At 32.6% G+C, this 15,613-nt stretch overlaps 2 protein-coding genes across 3 annotated transcripts in view; one reads left to right on the plus strand and one right to left on the minus strand.

Annotated features, from left to right (window-relative positions):
* Positions 1-359: 359 nt before the first annotated feature.
* On the plus strand, positions 360-4,842 carry LOC100167292 (signal transducing adapter molecule 1). Its single transcript, XM_003244818.4, has 2 exons — positions 360-784; positions 3,107-4,842. Exon 2 carries the CDS (start codon positions 3,120-3,122, stop codon positions 4,560-4,562), a length of 1,443 nt encoding a protein of 480 aa, XP_003244866.1. The 5' UTR covers positions 360-784; positions 3,107-3,119; the 3' UTR covers positions 4,563-4,842.
* A 1,324-nt stretch (positions 4,843-6,166) lies between these two features.
* LOC100165263 (protein artichoke) overlaps positions 6,167-15,613 on the minus strand; it is a 34,816-nt gene continuing 25,369 nt past the window's right edge. Inside the window, exons 2-9 of one of the 2 annotated variants that reach the window (XM_016804786.2) lie at positions 11,665-11,951; positions 11,354-11,589; positions 11,185-11,284; positions 10,947-11,117; positions 10,754-10,872; positions 10,021-10,158; positions 9,707-9,946; positions 6,167-9,643 (exon numbers count right to left, since the gene is read on the minus strand). In XM_016804786.2, coding sequence (XP_016660275.1) covers positions 6,848-9,643; positions 9,707-9,946; positions 10,021-10,158; positions 10,754-10,872; positions 10,947-11,117; positions 11,185-11,284; positions 11,354-11,589; positions 11,665-11,941 — 4,077 coding nt within the window. In that variant the 5' untranslated portion in view covers positions 11,942-11,951 and the 3' untranslated portion in view covers positions 6,167-6,847. The remainder of the gene's footprint in view (positions 9,644-9,706; positions 9,947-10,020; positions 10,159-10,753; positions 10,873-10,946; positions 11,118-11,184; positions 11,285-11,353; positions 11,590-11,664; positions 11,952-15,613) is intronic. The other variant, XM_001944174.5, reaches the window with a different exon arrangement.

Genomic DNA, 15,613 nt, shown 5'->3' on the forward strand with positions numbered 1-15,613 from the left:
AGCTGATGGGTGAAGTGTTTACCTATGATCTGAAGTCCGAACAATGAAACTGTTTCCGTAACACTGACATGATGTTATACCCGTATTGAAAAACCGTTTCCGCCTAATAGGTAGGGTATTCTGCGCGGGGTCGGGTTGTTTCCACTGTTTACTTTTATCATAGATTACGTATGCCACGCCCCCCTGGAGACCGTGTTCAAGGCTACAATCGCCCGATTCGGCCAATTCACAGAGTTTCGTACCCCTGATGTTACCAATCCATAACCGATCAACCGATGGGAGACGTTTGTGAGACCGTTCATAGCGAACGTATCCGGTCAATATATGCACGTATGTAGTGGAAACCCGCCTTTCCCGTCTTTAATCGTGGTTTATACCGAATCCAACATATTTAATGTTATGATGATCCAACTGAACTACTATCTCGTTTAATGTGTAATCACTGTAATCAGATGATTGTTGTTATCATTGTTGTGTCGATAAATGAAATGCATAATACCTATTACCTGGCCTCGCCTTTGTCAGAGTACTTATAATTGTTGTCATTGCTAATACTTAATAATTAAACACTTTATAATTATAAAATATCACATAACAGTAATACTTTATACTGCTACTTGAACGAGTCGACACAACGAAATTTATAAGAACATCTAAGAATCCGTGTTGCTGATTCAGCATATTTTCTGCACTGGTACAATCGCGATAATCTCGTTTTCGAGTAACTGTCAACTGACAATTGGCCACGGGGACTTTTTAAGGTCCTTTAAGGGATTTCTATTATGTAAGTAGAACTTTACTGTAGATTTAATCACCCTGAACAGAAATAATCCAATTCATAGTTACCATAGTTTCGTCAAAAATGTTCAATCAAGTACCTGCTCGATTCTTAGATTACTACACTATATACCAAATTTTGAAGGAACAATTACATACATTTTCAATCACCTAAACTAATCATGTTGATTTTTTTTCTATAATATGTATTAACTGCTATACATATATATACCTATGTACATCAGGTGATTTGTTAAGCATGCTCAAACTAATTTTATGCTTAAATTATGCATAGGTATATTTAAATTCTAATGTTTGGAATTTTTAAACACATTTAAATGCCATATTTTCGAATTCTTGAATTTGTTTGTACCAATTAGGACTGATCTTGTGACAATCTTCTCTTTTTTTCAAATAAGAACCCCTAAAAATTCTATTTGAAAAATAAAAGTTTGTATCGCCATAGGTCACTGATAGCATCGTACAAAAAATATCAAACATTTTAACATATAGTATACTTATAAAATCAGAATTTGAATAAATGTACTATGAAAGGGAAAAATAGTGGGCGAACATGCTTATTAAATCACCCTTTATATAAAATTATATATAGCTGATATATTATATATCTGCAATTCTTCTATTAGATTTTATAGCAACAAATGTGTTTTTCATAATATGGAGTTGAACCTTAACATTTTCCCATTTGTGTTGCTCTGTTTTTCGATATTACTCGAATTAGTCGAATTTCAGCTATATTACCTATTTAGGTACCCATTATTTACAGTCAACATATTCTTTACACATTTTTAGTTACTTTATACATATTATTTTATTATAATTGTACCCATGTATTTATAATAATTAGCTTTAATGCATCAATTTTAATATTTAACATCTACCTACCTATTTAAGTTGATTTACTGACAATCATTAATACTTGTTAATTTTATTAATAATAACTTGTTTTGGTAGATATTTGTTAGTAAAATATATCCTTTAAAAATTTTAATTTTGCACTTAACTGTTATGTTGTTGATAATCTAACTTTGAATATAAAAATAAATTGTATTGTTATTGATCAATATTAATAGCCCTAAGGAAGTTACAAGTAGAAGATTAATTAATTAAAATAAACTAATTAGGTACCTACTAAATTAGAATTATACTTGTCGGTTTATTTATACATTTATTTTGTTACCTAATTTATATATAAATTATAATATAGGCAGTGGCGCCGACTTGTTTTTCATTTGGTGGGGCAAAGTATAAAAATTAGTTACCACCACCACCCACCACCCACGTGATTATAAGGTAAATTCAATTATCACAAAGCAAACACTGGGGCGATCCGCCCCATAAAAAATATGCTTTCGGCGCCACTGAATATAGGTACAAATGAATGGTGTATTATTAATCTATATAATATATAAAAATGAATGTACAGGTCTTATAGCCTTAGAAATTACTAAACCAACTGGCACCACAATTCACACACATATTCCTTGATATATGAGTAGCTCGATTTTCAACCCCTATAGGGTGGTTCACAAAAATTGAATATTTTTTTGTTTATATATTGGGTGGCCATTGGTTACAGAAATAAAATTTAAAAAAAACATTAATATAGGTAAACTACCCAACTTTTTTAAAAATAAAATAAAAAATATTTAATTAATTGTTTGTTATTCCAATGTACAATAAATGATAATGTCCATGCGTTTGTATCTTATAGATTTAAAAACTACTTGACCAATTTTGACGAAAGTTTCAGAAATTGTTCTTACAAATATCAGGAATGTTTAAAAGGTAGTTTGAACCACGTATAAAAATATACCAAGTGCTATATGCCTATAATAATATGCATAATATATACGATGTGTCACATGCAAATGGCCGATATCAGTCGAGTTCACAAAGTTAGGTGCATCAATGTCGATTTTCCAGTTAACTGAGATACACTAATAGAGCCATATTCTATGTTTTTAATTTTTTCCCCAGCAATGTCTAATTAAATACAGCTAGTAATAAATTATAATACTAATATTTTCATCCGGATAAAATTTAATTTATTTTTCGAGATAAAATTTTAAACAGAAAACTTATTGGTTTTGTTTTAAATAATTAATTGTTCTAGAACTCATCACTGTAAAAAATTAAAAATGTATTGGACAATGTTTTATGTATTTTATTCATGTTTTAAATTGTTTTCACCAAAATAAGTTAGGTACTTATTTTGTCACTTTAAGAGCTTGTTTTGATCCTTTAAATAAATATCCCAACAGTGGCTTCTATAATACATATTAATTGTTTTATTTCTTTATTTCAGTGTGATACTCAACATGGGATCCTTTCTGTTGTCGTCTTCATTTGACGCTGATGTTGAAAAGGCAACAAGTGGTACTAGTACAACTGAAGATTGGGCTTTAATAATGGAAATATGTGATAAAGTGGGAGCCTCGTCAGTTAATGCTAAAGATTGTTTTAAGTCAATTATAAAAAGACTTTATAACCAAGACCCACATGTTGTACTCCAGGCCATTACACTTTTTGATGCATGCGTTAATAATTGTGGAAAGAATTTTCTACTTGAAGTGGCTTCGCGACATTTTGAACAGGAATACCGCAAATTATTAGCTAAAAATTTACCTCAAAAAGTGGCAGATAGATTAAAATTATTATTAAAAAAATGGGCAGAAAATGAATTCAAAAATGATCCACAGTTGAATCTTATACCATCTTTATATACTAAATTAAAACTTGAAGGTGTAGACTTTTCATTGTCTTCAGATGTAAACCATTCAAAAAGTGCTAAATCGAAAGATTTGGTATCATTACAAGAAGTAGATGATATAGCTAAAGCTATTGAACTTAGTTTACTAGAAAATGAACGTTCTGCACAGAAAAAACCTACAGGTGAAACAGATCGTAGAGCATATTTAAAAAAAGTAAAAGCTCTGTATGATTTTGAGGCAGCCGAGGACAATGAACTGTCGTTTTCTGCTGGAGACATAATCTACGTTCTTGATTCATCTGATCCTAATTGGTGGAAAGGATTTACTGACAAACATCCTGAAGGTCTTTTCCCAGCAAATTTTGTAACCACAGATTTATCAAATCCAAAGGACACGGCTGAGGAAGTTAATACAAAGAAATCAAAAGTCAAGCATTCTGCTGAAGATTATAAGTCTGTAGAAATTGATGAAAATAAAATTGACTGTTTGCTTCAGCTATTACGCGAAGCAAACCCAGAAGATGACAGTACAGATACTGAAGAAATGTCCATATTGGAAGCACAAGCAAACGCCATGGGGCCAATGATAGAAGCACAACTTGAACAGCTTGACAAAAAACATTCCCAACTCACACAGTTGTGTACAGAACTCTTAGAAGCTGTAAAATTGTATAATATATTTATGAAAGACCCAGTGGCAGGCTATGCACCCAAACCACAAACTGAACCTATACAACCTCCCACAATGTCACCACAGCATATGATACACCCACAGCACATGCAAATGTATAATGGTATGATGGCCAACTATGCACCCTTGCCAGTTGAACATTATATGCCTGGATCACAGTATCCAGTTAATCCCACTCACATGATGCCCAGACCAAACATTGGAGGCCAGATGCATGAACAGCCATCATATCAAATGCCTAACATGCAGAACATTCCCAATTATAATCAAGTGTATGGTCCAGGTCATAGTGTACCATCAGAATCTTTACCACAAGTCATGAATTATGTACCCCAACCCCAACCACCTTCACAACAGTAATCTAAATTATTTTTGTACAAATGTTATTGAGCCTTGCTTTTGCATTTTACTTTAGTAGCATACAACAAAAAAAAAACACATCAAGTACACAAATAAAGTATAATACAATTGCTCATTGTTATAATTTTTTTTCTTTTATATATTTTATATAATATTTATAATACTTAAGAAGAACAATGGTTCACAAATATACTATATATACATTTTATCTTTTATTCTATGTAGGTAATTTAATATTCAAACAACAAAATATATATATACTATTATTTAAAGGCCAACAGCACGAGTGTTTTCATTTTATCTCACCTAGGTTACCTAGTTCTGTAAGAAATGCTAAAATAATATACTGTGACCTTGGATTTTATCAATATCTTATACTCCTGCCGTTAAATACTTGAAATACCTATTTGCGCCAAAAAATATATGATTTAAGTAAAAACCATTTGCGTCCAAAACAAAGTATAATTCAATACTGTTACCAAATTCACCTGTATAAATAATATACCTATGATTTTTCAATTAAATTAATTCATTAATTATTCAATAATCATCATGAACATTATAAAAGTTTAACACACAATATATTATCTTAATGATTAAATGTGTACATCAATGATTATTGGCTATTAAATATCAAGATTCCCTAATATTTCCTATGTATAATAATCTACAGATCCTAGTCCCTACTATATCCTCTCCAATTGTAGCGGTGCTCCATGCGACTTAGATTATATTATACTAGGTATTAAATTATTTAAATTATTTAATAATAATCCATTCCGCTCTTTTCTCCATTATACAAAATTCAAAAAACTTGTTATCCACTCTCGGTTTCAATTTATCCTATACTTACTGAATACTGATGCTATTTTCTCTTATAGTCTAATAATGTCATTCTAATTAAAACAGTTCTTTGTTATCCTTCATATAGGTTTTAAAATTTAAAAATTACTGAGCTTTCCATGTAATATTATTTTTATGTACAATGGTTGAAACATACTTTTTTTTAAATATTTGTTGAACAAAAAAAAAATGTTTATATATAAACTGAATAAATGATAAAATTATTATTATTTAAGATAGTTTCCTACTTAGTAATAGTAATAACTACTAGGTAAGTAGTATTTTTTGTCCAAAATAAATTGTAAAATTTAATTCAATATATTTTTTGCTGTTTTAACTAAATAAATGATACCAAATATAGTCTACAATAATGTGATACCTACAATATAAGCTACTAAATATGATTATATAATGATATACAATTCAATAATTGTTAGAGGCATGAGTGGCGTGAAGAGGAAGTTACAAATTAGTCATTGGTAAATGGTAAAACAACCTCATAGTTGAATAACTATAATATGATTAGGTATTATATAATACCTAACAATGTTTTAATTCATTCTCAACGTCCAACGATGTGTCAAAACCACGAGTACAAATAAAAAAAATGTAAAGGGCCTGACTATATTTTAATATACACAATTATTATTATTTATGATTCGTACTGTTGTCATCGCAATACAAAACATTTTGTCGTCAAAAATATATTGTTTACATATTTTATTTCTTTAATTATGGATTTTAAAATTGGACAACGTATAGGTAGGTACCTACCTAACTATAAAATTATAATTTAAAAATTATACTATATATTGTACCTATATTTAAACAATAATATTATTATTAATATATAGTTGCATCCCGATAAGAAGTTTCAACTAGGTACCTACCTATCTTAAAAACTACACGTAGTCGTGTCATCTCAACTGACTAATAAAATAATTGTACAATCTTATTCATAAAAAAAAAACAGCGTAATATTAATTAGTCTACAAACTATATCCTTAAACTATATTCATAAACGATCTCGGCGTTTTGAGTTACCTACAATTTATAGTACCTGATTGGGGGAGTTCAGCTGATAAAAAAATCTAATGATTCTATAATATAGTATCTATATTAATATTATATATACAATGGCAAGATAGATACAATTATGTAATAATTAAGGAAACTGTTTTTATATAATTATATATTTGTACAACAGTGGTGTTTTTGATTCTCGCTGTTCATAACAATGGGTCACATACAATTATACCAATATTAAATAATACTGATTTGCACCGTCTCGTTATATTTACAAAGTACGGTCGACGTCGACCCGCAGCAGTGGCGTATTATAATATATTATTCATAATATGCCAATTATTATGTCATTCGCGGTCGGTTCCGGCGAAACTATCGACGCCACTGCCGCCGGACGCCACTGAGCCCGCGCGCGGCTATCTCATGCTCATCGCGTAGTCCTTCTCGTCAACGCCGCCGCCGCCGTACGGTATGTAATACGGGTTCTGCGTGTACGGCGTGGGCACGTTCAGTGCGTTGTAGGACTGCCGAAGTGGCGACGACACGGACGACAGCTTATGAGCGGGCAGCGTGGCGTAACTGTTGCTGTAGGACGCGGCCGCCGACATGGGGTACAGGACGTTCTGACCGTTGGCCTTGGGGCACGGGCACGCCTGATTAGTGCAATGCATCGGGGCTCCGAGGACGGGCGGCAGGGCGTTCATGTGCGAATTGTACTCGGCGGTGGACAGCCGTATGCGGACGATGCATATGATGATCACCAGTATGGCGATGAACACCACGACGCCGGCCACGATGCCGATGATCAGCGTGTCGTCGTTGGCTATAGTCGCAGCCGCGGCCGGGTTGGGCGACTTGGCGACGGCCGGCGACTTCTGTTGCTGGTGCGGTGGACTGGCGGTGGCCGGCGGCAGCGACCATATTATGTCCGGCTCGGTGGTCGTCCGCTGTTTGGGCGCTTTGACGACGACGGGGCCTGCCGTGGCTGCGGTGGTGGTGGCCGCGGTTGTCGATGTCGTGGTCGTGGTCGTGGTCTGCCGGCTGACGTCACAGGTCAGGTCGTCGTCCGGGATTTCAATCAGCAGGCTGCCGGCGACGAACGCTGGTGCGGAGCACACCAGGTCCAACGCGAGCGGTGACCGCCTCAGTGCTCTGACGTTGCAGTCACAGTAGATGGGATTGGCGCGCAGGCCGTTCAGCTTCAGCGAGCTCCGCCGGTCGTCCAGAGCGGCCAGGAACTGAGACGTGAGTGTGGCCAATTGGTTGTCGAACACATCCAGTTGGATGACAGACGACCGGGGCAACGCGATCAACAGCGACGGCGGCAGAGCGGTCAGCGATGTGTTTTGGATTCGGATGTGCACCTGCCGGTACTTGAGACCGGCCAGCGCGCCCGACGATATGGACGTGATCCGCTGTCCGCGTATGGTCAACGACTTGAGCCTGGGGTTCATGGCGGCCGACAGCTGACTGCCGATGGACGAGTCTTTCACTTCGATCTCGAGCGCCTCCAACGACTGCAGGTAGTTCAACAAGCCAGTGACGTCCAGGTAACCCAGTTTCGGGAATTCGTACATTTTCAGTTCGACCAGGTTACCGAGATTTCTGAACGCGTTCTTTTCGATCCTGTCGCATTCAAACAGATCGTTGATCCGCAACGACCGCAACGATTCCAGCTTATCCAAGTCTCCCACGACGACGTTCGATATCGGGTTCCAAGAAACGTCAACCAGCTGCACCTGATTCAGCTTCGGCCAAACAGCCCTCAAGGACGTCAAGCTTTGTAATTCGTTGTGCGACAAATCAAGTTCTTCTATCAGTGTCGATCGGTCAAACATGTGTTCGTCCACTTCGTTTATTCGATTATAGGATAGATTAAGTTTTTGTAGGAACGGTGTTTCCAAGGGCGATAATGACGTGATCCCGGTGCCCGCCAAATTCAATTCGCGTACCGTTTTGGGTTCACTGAGTATGTTTTTAATGGTCGCTTCAGATAGATTATTAAACGACAAGTCGAGTTTTTTAATGTTCACCAATATGCTGTCGTCGGTCTGCAACTCGGTCAATTGATTTGAAGACAAGTCTACGGATGACAAAAAGAAATATTGCTTCTGTAAACTTTTCAACGGTGCTATTGTAAACCTATTCTTGGCCAAGTTAATGTTCTCGAGAACTTTTAAACGGGTTCGGTCAAAAATTAAATCGGGTAATTCTGTCAAATTATTATTTTCCAAATCCAAATATTGTAATCTATTCAATCCTTGGAAAGTCCTCTCACCGATTCGTTCCAAATTATTGTTGGCCAATTTAATGTATTGCAATTGGGTAGAATTATGAAACGTCGTCTCACTTATAGTGTCTATTTGGTTATTTGCTAAATTTAATTTTCTTAGTTGTGGTAAACCAGCAAAATCAAATTCTTCTAGTGTTTTCAAACTATTTTTGCTTAAATCTACTTCTTGCAAATTCGCAAGACCAGCAATAAGCTCGGAGGGGAAAAAGTTAAATTTGTTATTTGATACTTTGATAACTTTTATACTGGGATGTACTTTAAACGTAGACGGGAACAAATAACTAATTTGATTATTAGACATATCGATTTCTTCCAGCGGCGTCCCATTGCTTCGTTTTGTAATGAAATATTCTCCTTTAAATGAAGACAATTTATTTTTAGACAGATTTACATATCTAATCGAAGAGAGGCCCATAAATGAACCGATGCGTATGTTCGATATTTGATTTTCCGATAAATCCAACGTAACTAGGTTAGTCAAACTTTGGAACATGGTTTCTGGCAACTCGGTGATACCGTTGTTTTGTATGTAAAGGTGAGTAAGTGACGAAGTCTTGAAAAACAATTCAGGGCTCAAGACTTTTATGCTAGTAAAGCTGATATCGAGTTTTTGCAGTTGTGTCAATGGGTGGAATACGCTTACAGGTATCAAAGCTAAATGAGGGTTGTGGCTCAAGTTTAAACTTGACAACGAAGACATCACGGTAAATGTATGTCGAGGTATTTCTTTTAGTTGATTGTATGACAAATCGAGAGTTTTCAACTTTTGAAGATTGATTGGTTCTGATGAAAGCGAAGCAATTCTGTTACCTTGAAGATTTAAATGTTCCAGCGTGTCTTCTAAACCTGAGAACGTCGACGGTTCTACAGACAATAGTAAATTTCCCGATAAATCAAGAACTTTTAAGAGCTTGAAATCCTAAAAAAAAAGGCCATATTAATAAAAACAAAACTACTTATTCATTTTTCGTGTAACGCTTACTTGAAATACATCTGGAGGTATTTCTCTGATAACGTTTCTGCTCAAACCTAGTTCAATTAAGATTTCTGACAACCCTCTAAGAATATTCGAAGAAAGTGCTGCAATTCTATTGAAATCCAGACGCAATTTGCTCAAACGTGGTAACTTACTGAGTGCAGTCGCGGGTATCAATAAGATGTTATTATCTTCCAAAGACAACGATTCAAGATTTGTTAAACCTTCAAAAGCATCATCCTCAACCTGTCAAATATATAATATTATTATATAAATCGAATTTCGTTGAGTAATCAAAATACTTCAAATGTTTAACTTACAGTTCTTAACATGTTTACAGCTAAGTTTAAGATTTTTAATTTTTTTAAGCTCTTAAAAGTTCCCGGTGAAATGCTCCCAATGTTATTTCTACTAACGTCTAATACTTCTAATGATGTTAATTGCGAATTCTCCAATTTCTAAAATAATAAGTAGGTATAAAATAAATTAAAATATACGTGTTTTTCGAAATACTTAAGGACGTTGCATGCGGCGATTTGCTGTCTTTGTTTAACACACGTGCAACATAAGAATAACGACCTAAGCGCCTGACAAAAATTAAGGTACTTCTAGTTGTTAAATTTAAAAAATGTAAAGATTTTTGAATTAGTATACAAGTTTACTTTGCATCGGTCGAAGTACTTTTTTAATTGTGACAATATTTTGATGAGAATTTTAAATATATAATTTTTATGTAAATTTTAAATTTTAAATTTTTTATAATTTTATTTTATAAATTCTATTAAAAAATGTTAAAAAAATGCTTCAACCTATGCAGAGTAAACTTGAATACCAATTCAAACATCTTTACATTTTTTAAATCAAACAACTAGAAGTACCTTAATTTTTGTCAGGTGCTTAGGTCGTTATTCCTATGTTACTAGTATGTTAGACAAAGACAGCAAATCGCCGCATGCAACGCCCTTAAGTGTTGTTTATATACAATATGTCTTAATACACAATTTTTTTAATTCAAAACAAATCATATTAATAATTGTATGTTACAATATTTACCTGTATCAAATTTGAAGATAAATTTAATATTTTTAAATTATCAAATTTTCTTAAAGCAAGAGATGGAAATTCAACAATAAAATTGTTCGAAATGTCTAATTTGTCCAGCTTTTCCGCACCTAAAAGTATTAAAAATAAAAATTTGTAATTAAATTATCTACTACACGTTCAAAATGTTTTTCTATTAAATTACCATAAAAAACATCACTGTTAAATTTTGACAGTCGATTCTCTGATAATAAAAGCTGTTTCAACACCGATAAACCTTCAAATGCTCCTATTTCAATGTTGTTTACTCTGTTTGACGATAAGTCAATCTTTATTAAAGATTTTTGTGACAGAAAAGAACCTTGTTGAATACTATCTGAAAACGGATAATTTTAACGTTAATATTGATCATTTAGATGAAAAATGTATTAACTGTAATATACCAATTCGGTTATTTTTTATAGATAAAGTCCGTAGCGTTTCGGGGCCATTCAATGACGTGCTGGGTATAAATGCTAAACGGTTACCGTCCAACTTCAGTTCCTGTGAAATTTATTTATAATTACATAAATTAAATGTTTTTAGTTAAGTGATCGATTTATAATACGCTACCTCTAAATGTACACAGCCCTTTAATATGCCTTCCTCTAAGGACGATATCCTATTTTCGCTGAGATCCAATCGTATTAGTTTCGATAATCCATGAAATTCCGTTGAAGAAAAAATTGGATTTAAGGTGTCGCCTAATAAATTACCGGCCAACCTCAGATCTTCAACTGTATTCTGTATGGTATTGAATGACTTTTCGGACAATCTTCTTATAGAATTTTGCGACAAATCTAGCTTGACTATAAAAGCGAAAAATTTATTTACATTATAATTTATTTGCTTTTTTTAATTTTAGTGTTTTCCGATTTAATTACCCGTAGACGGAAATAGTTGTGTGGGCACAGAATGGTGACCAGCATTTCTCTGGGTGAACACCAAGACTGGCGCGTCCTTTGGTAAATTCACGTGATCGCCTGGATAGACCACACCATCACAGTTTAATGCTAGACCACCGATCTGTCTAAGTTCTTCGCAAACACAAGGGTACCGGAACTCTGATCGTAAGTCTTCACATGACGTAATGGTGGACAGACACGAGTTGAAGACCATTAACGCTGCTACCAATAGCACCTCCTTCCATCTGGTACGCATGATTAATCTGTGCACACGATATATTATATTATGTACTATTATAATAGGTAATAAATAATAATATATCTATAGACATTAGACAATATTATACAGTTTTTAAATAAACCTATTGATGATATTTTAACTGGTTATTATTATCTATTATTAAATTAATACTGAATTGACCAATACATAAAATAGCCGTCGTTATTCCTTTCACTGCGAGCAACCAACCGACGGTTTGAGTTATTAAATAATTGCAGATAGTTAGCTGGGTCCCGCTATATAGGTATACCGTATAATGAATAATGACAGCATGCACTGCAGTAATCCTGATAATGTTACATAAAATACTTGGAACCGTAATAATTAGGAATTAGGTATTGGTTCATCGCGATATCGTTCTAGTTTCACAGATGTATTGAATTTCAGACAGCTTCTAAGATAATATTAAACATCTGGATAACATCGACAAGTAGCTGTTATAACAAGGTAAAAAACGAGACCTAATAATATTTAACGTTAATCTAAGTGTCAAACCTATTAAAAAATGTAATTTTTCAGACTTTCAGTTCTCACGTCATTATATTTGGTGCCAGTACCTATGTCAACGATAAGATTTAATATTGTAAGCACTACATTATAGGAATTTTTTATTAAATAAAATGTTTAAGAGAAAATTACAATAGCTTAGCCTATAGGTAATCTATATATAACCAAAGATATAGGCACTTATAAAACACCGTTATAGAAAATTAATTAAAATTATATTAGTTTTTATACAATCAAAGTGATCAAACATATACCTAACTACAAATAAGTCTGGCTTCTTTCTTATAAACATGTATATTATATTGAGTTAGATAATGTTTATACGCCTACACTCAAAATATTTTATATACCTAATAAATAGTGAATGGGTTCAAAATTGCCCATTAGTTTGTAACATCGTATATATTTAACGGAATGTAGGCATACCCCAAAATTTAGAATGCGATTAAAATTAAACTAATCTAATTTTACATCATAAACGATTAACGAATCAGATCATGCATTTAGGTACCTACATGCAACAACAGCGAATGAGTTATAATTTATAAATTATAATCGATCATCGCGATGTCTGCAGTCTTGTGGATTAAACACTAAATAAAGGAAATTTAACATTATTTTTCATGTTAGGCATCATGGTGCAGTTATCAATTACCGACACTTTATACTGTTATTTTACTTATATATCTACTTGACTCAATTAATATCTACTAATCCGTTTAGCCGCAGCAGTTTACTAAAAATGATTAGAATCCGTTGTTTTTCTTTACGCAAGATATACCTATATATATTAATTTTTTGCTTCACTGTAATAAATAGCATTACATTATTTCAAGTTCACGTGGAATTATAGTGGTTCACTGATTTCACAGTATGTGTTGATTTTTTTTTGGAATGTCTCATCAACCGGAAGGCTATATCTCCGGATATTTTGTACTCATGTTCCTATAGTGCGCCTCCCAGTGGTTGGTATACATATATTATATTCTAACGGTAATTATTGAAGACGAGTCGCGGAATGCAGAATCGTTAAACGCCTAAGCCGGTTAGCACGAGACGATTGAAGATTACCGACCAATACACACGTTGGAGACATTTCGATAACTTGTATGGCTAAATCGAAGACATCAAATGTAATAAATAAAACAATTTACTTTGTTTCGATGGACATAAATTTGCAGTAAAACCTCATAATACATAATCGTACAAGTCCTATATCGATATAAAAGTAGGTACTTCTAAGTAAAAGTCATAATATAATATTACATTTCAAATCGATAAATTATCATTTAAATCTGTTTTATACTCTAAACAACAGAAACAGTAAAATAAATAAAACAAATTATTTAAAGTTTAAAATGTACAGATAGAAAATCTCAATAATTTATGTAATATTATAATAGTGTGATTTTTATGACTTGCTGTTTTTCTTAGTCTTTCCAAAAATGCAGTGCCAGAGTACCGACATATTCTAAATTTCAATACTCTTGCAAAAGAATTTTAACCTTAATATTTATTGTATATAGTAGTTATTTCTCTGAAAATTTCAATACTAAGTACTAAAACGATGATCGATCTATTAATATTAATTTAAAAAAACACGTTTTTAAAATACATGAGTTGAATTCGTTATAGATTAGTATGATATAATATACCTACCTAATATAATACGCCCCTTCACTATACCTAGTATAGTATAAAATTATGATGTGTTATCTAAACATCATGAATTAATAATATATTTATTTTTTTATACACCTGCATTATTATTATACAATACACGTATTTTTTAACATTAAATTTATCACTAGAGTTAGGATGTTGATGACTTTTGTATTTTTTTTCCTTTTATTCTGTACAATGCTATCCTAGCTAAAAATTTGTTTCATGCTCCCTTGATGCAGAATATTCTAATTTTATTTTGCATTTTTTTGCATTTTTTGCATTTTTAACGTCATTTTTTAACATTTTTAAGTCATTTTTTCATCTTTTAGGGTATTTTTTGTACTTTTTATACAATGTGGGGCATTTTTCACAAATTATAGATTTTAGGGCAAATGTTACACCCAAGTTTGGAAACAAATTTAATTTATTTAAAATCTAACTTTGGATTTGGACTATTAGTAAAAAATAATTTTAATATTATTATTGTGGGATTTTTGTTGTGATTACATTTATCGCGTTCCGATAAGATTTATTCTTTGAGTGTTATATATATTGATGAAACGAGTGCTCTTTCAGACATACGCCGATCATACACGCTTAACGAGTATTATATTTATAAACTGTATGGAATAAATCCGATAAACAAGATTAAATTGACAATTAAATTGACACATATTAATTGTACAGTGCAACAATGCAATATGAATATTATTATAACATCGACATCCTAACACTAATAACTAGAGCACGGATTTTTATGCACTTAAAAGTATCGATATATGCCATATAATATGCAGTCAAAATCAAGAAAATATGCAGTCAAAATCATGAAAATATGTAAAAATAACTTTAACGCCTAAAAAAAAAAAAATTTAGGAAATTTTCTGAACAACTTAATTTATTATTTAAATTAATAATCATATGTATTTCAAGTTTCGGCATATTCACTATTTACAAACAACGACAAACGATGTATAACAGAGTGCCCAGTTGGATGTCGATAACCGACCGACACAGCAAAAGCAATTAAGTTTACGTCGTAATCGATTATTTATTTATCTTATAATGTTATAAATAAATATAATATATATAAATTATTATTTAGTGACTATAAAATTTAGTTTTAATTTTTCTACTTGACAAAATATTATTTTATACATTTTTAATTTTGCCAAAATATGCAATAACCTTTAAATATGCAGAAATATGCAAAAAAAAATGTCACCATTAGCTTCAAATTATGATGATTCGTGGAGATAACTGACAAAAATCCAAAAATATTAAAAAGAAAAAAATATGCAATTGCATAGGAATCCGCGCTCTACTAATAACTAACACTAATAATAAAAATATTTTTAATATATTTTTTAGATTCTGAGTGAAACGATGAATGTATTGATTTTACAATGATGTGTGTTTTTTTATTTTTTTATTTTTTTATTTTTTATTTTTTATTTTTTATTTTTTATTTTTTTT

Source organism: Acyrthosiphon pisum, chromosome A1 (genome assembly GCF_005508785.2).
Source record: "Acyrthosiphon pisum isolate AL4f chromosome A1, pea_aphid_22Mar2018_4r6ur, whole genome shotgun sequence".
In the NCBI taxonomy this organism is placed as follows: domain Eukaryota; kingdom Metazoa; phylum Arthropoda; class Insecta; order Hemiptera; family Aphididae; genus Acyrthosiphon; species Acyrthosiphon pisum.

Bases quoted from the DNA above. Each gene is read 5' to 3' on its own strand.
- LOC100167292 (XM_003244818.4), top strand. From the start codon at position 3,120: ATGGGATCCTTTCTGTTGTCGTCTTCATTTGACGCTGATGTTGAAAAG.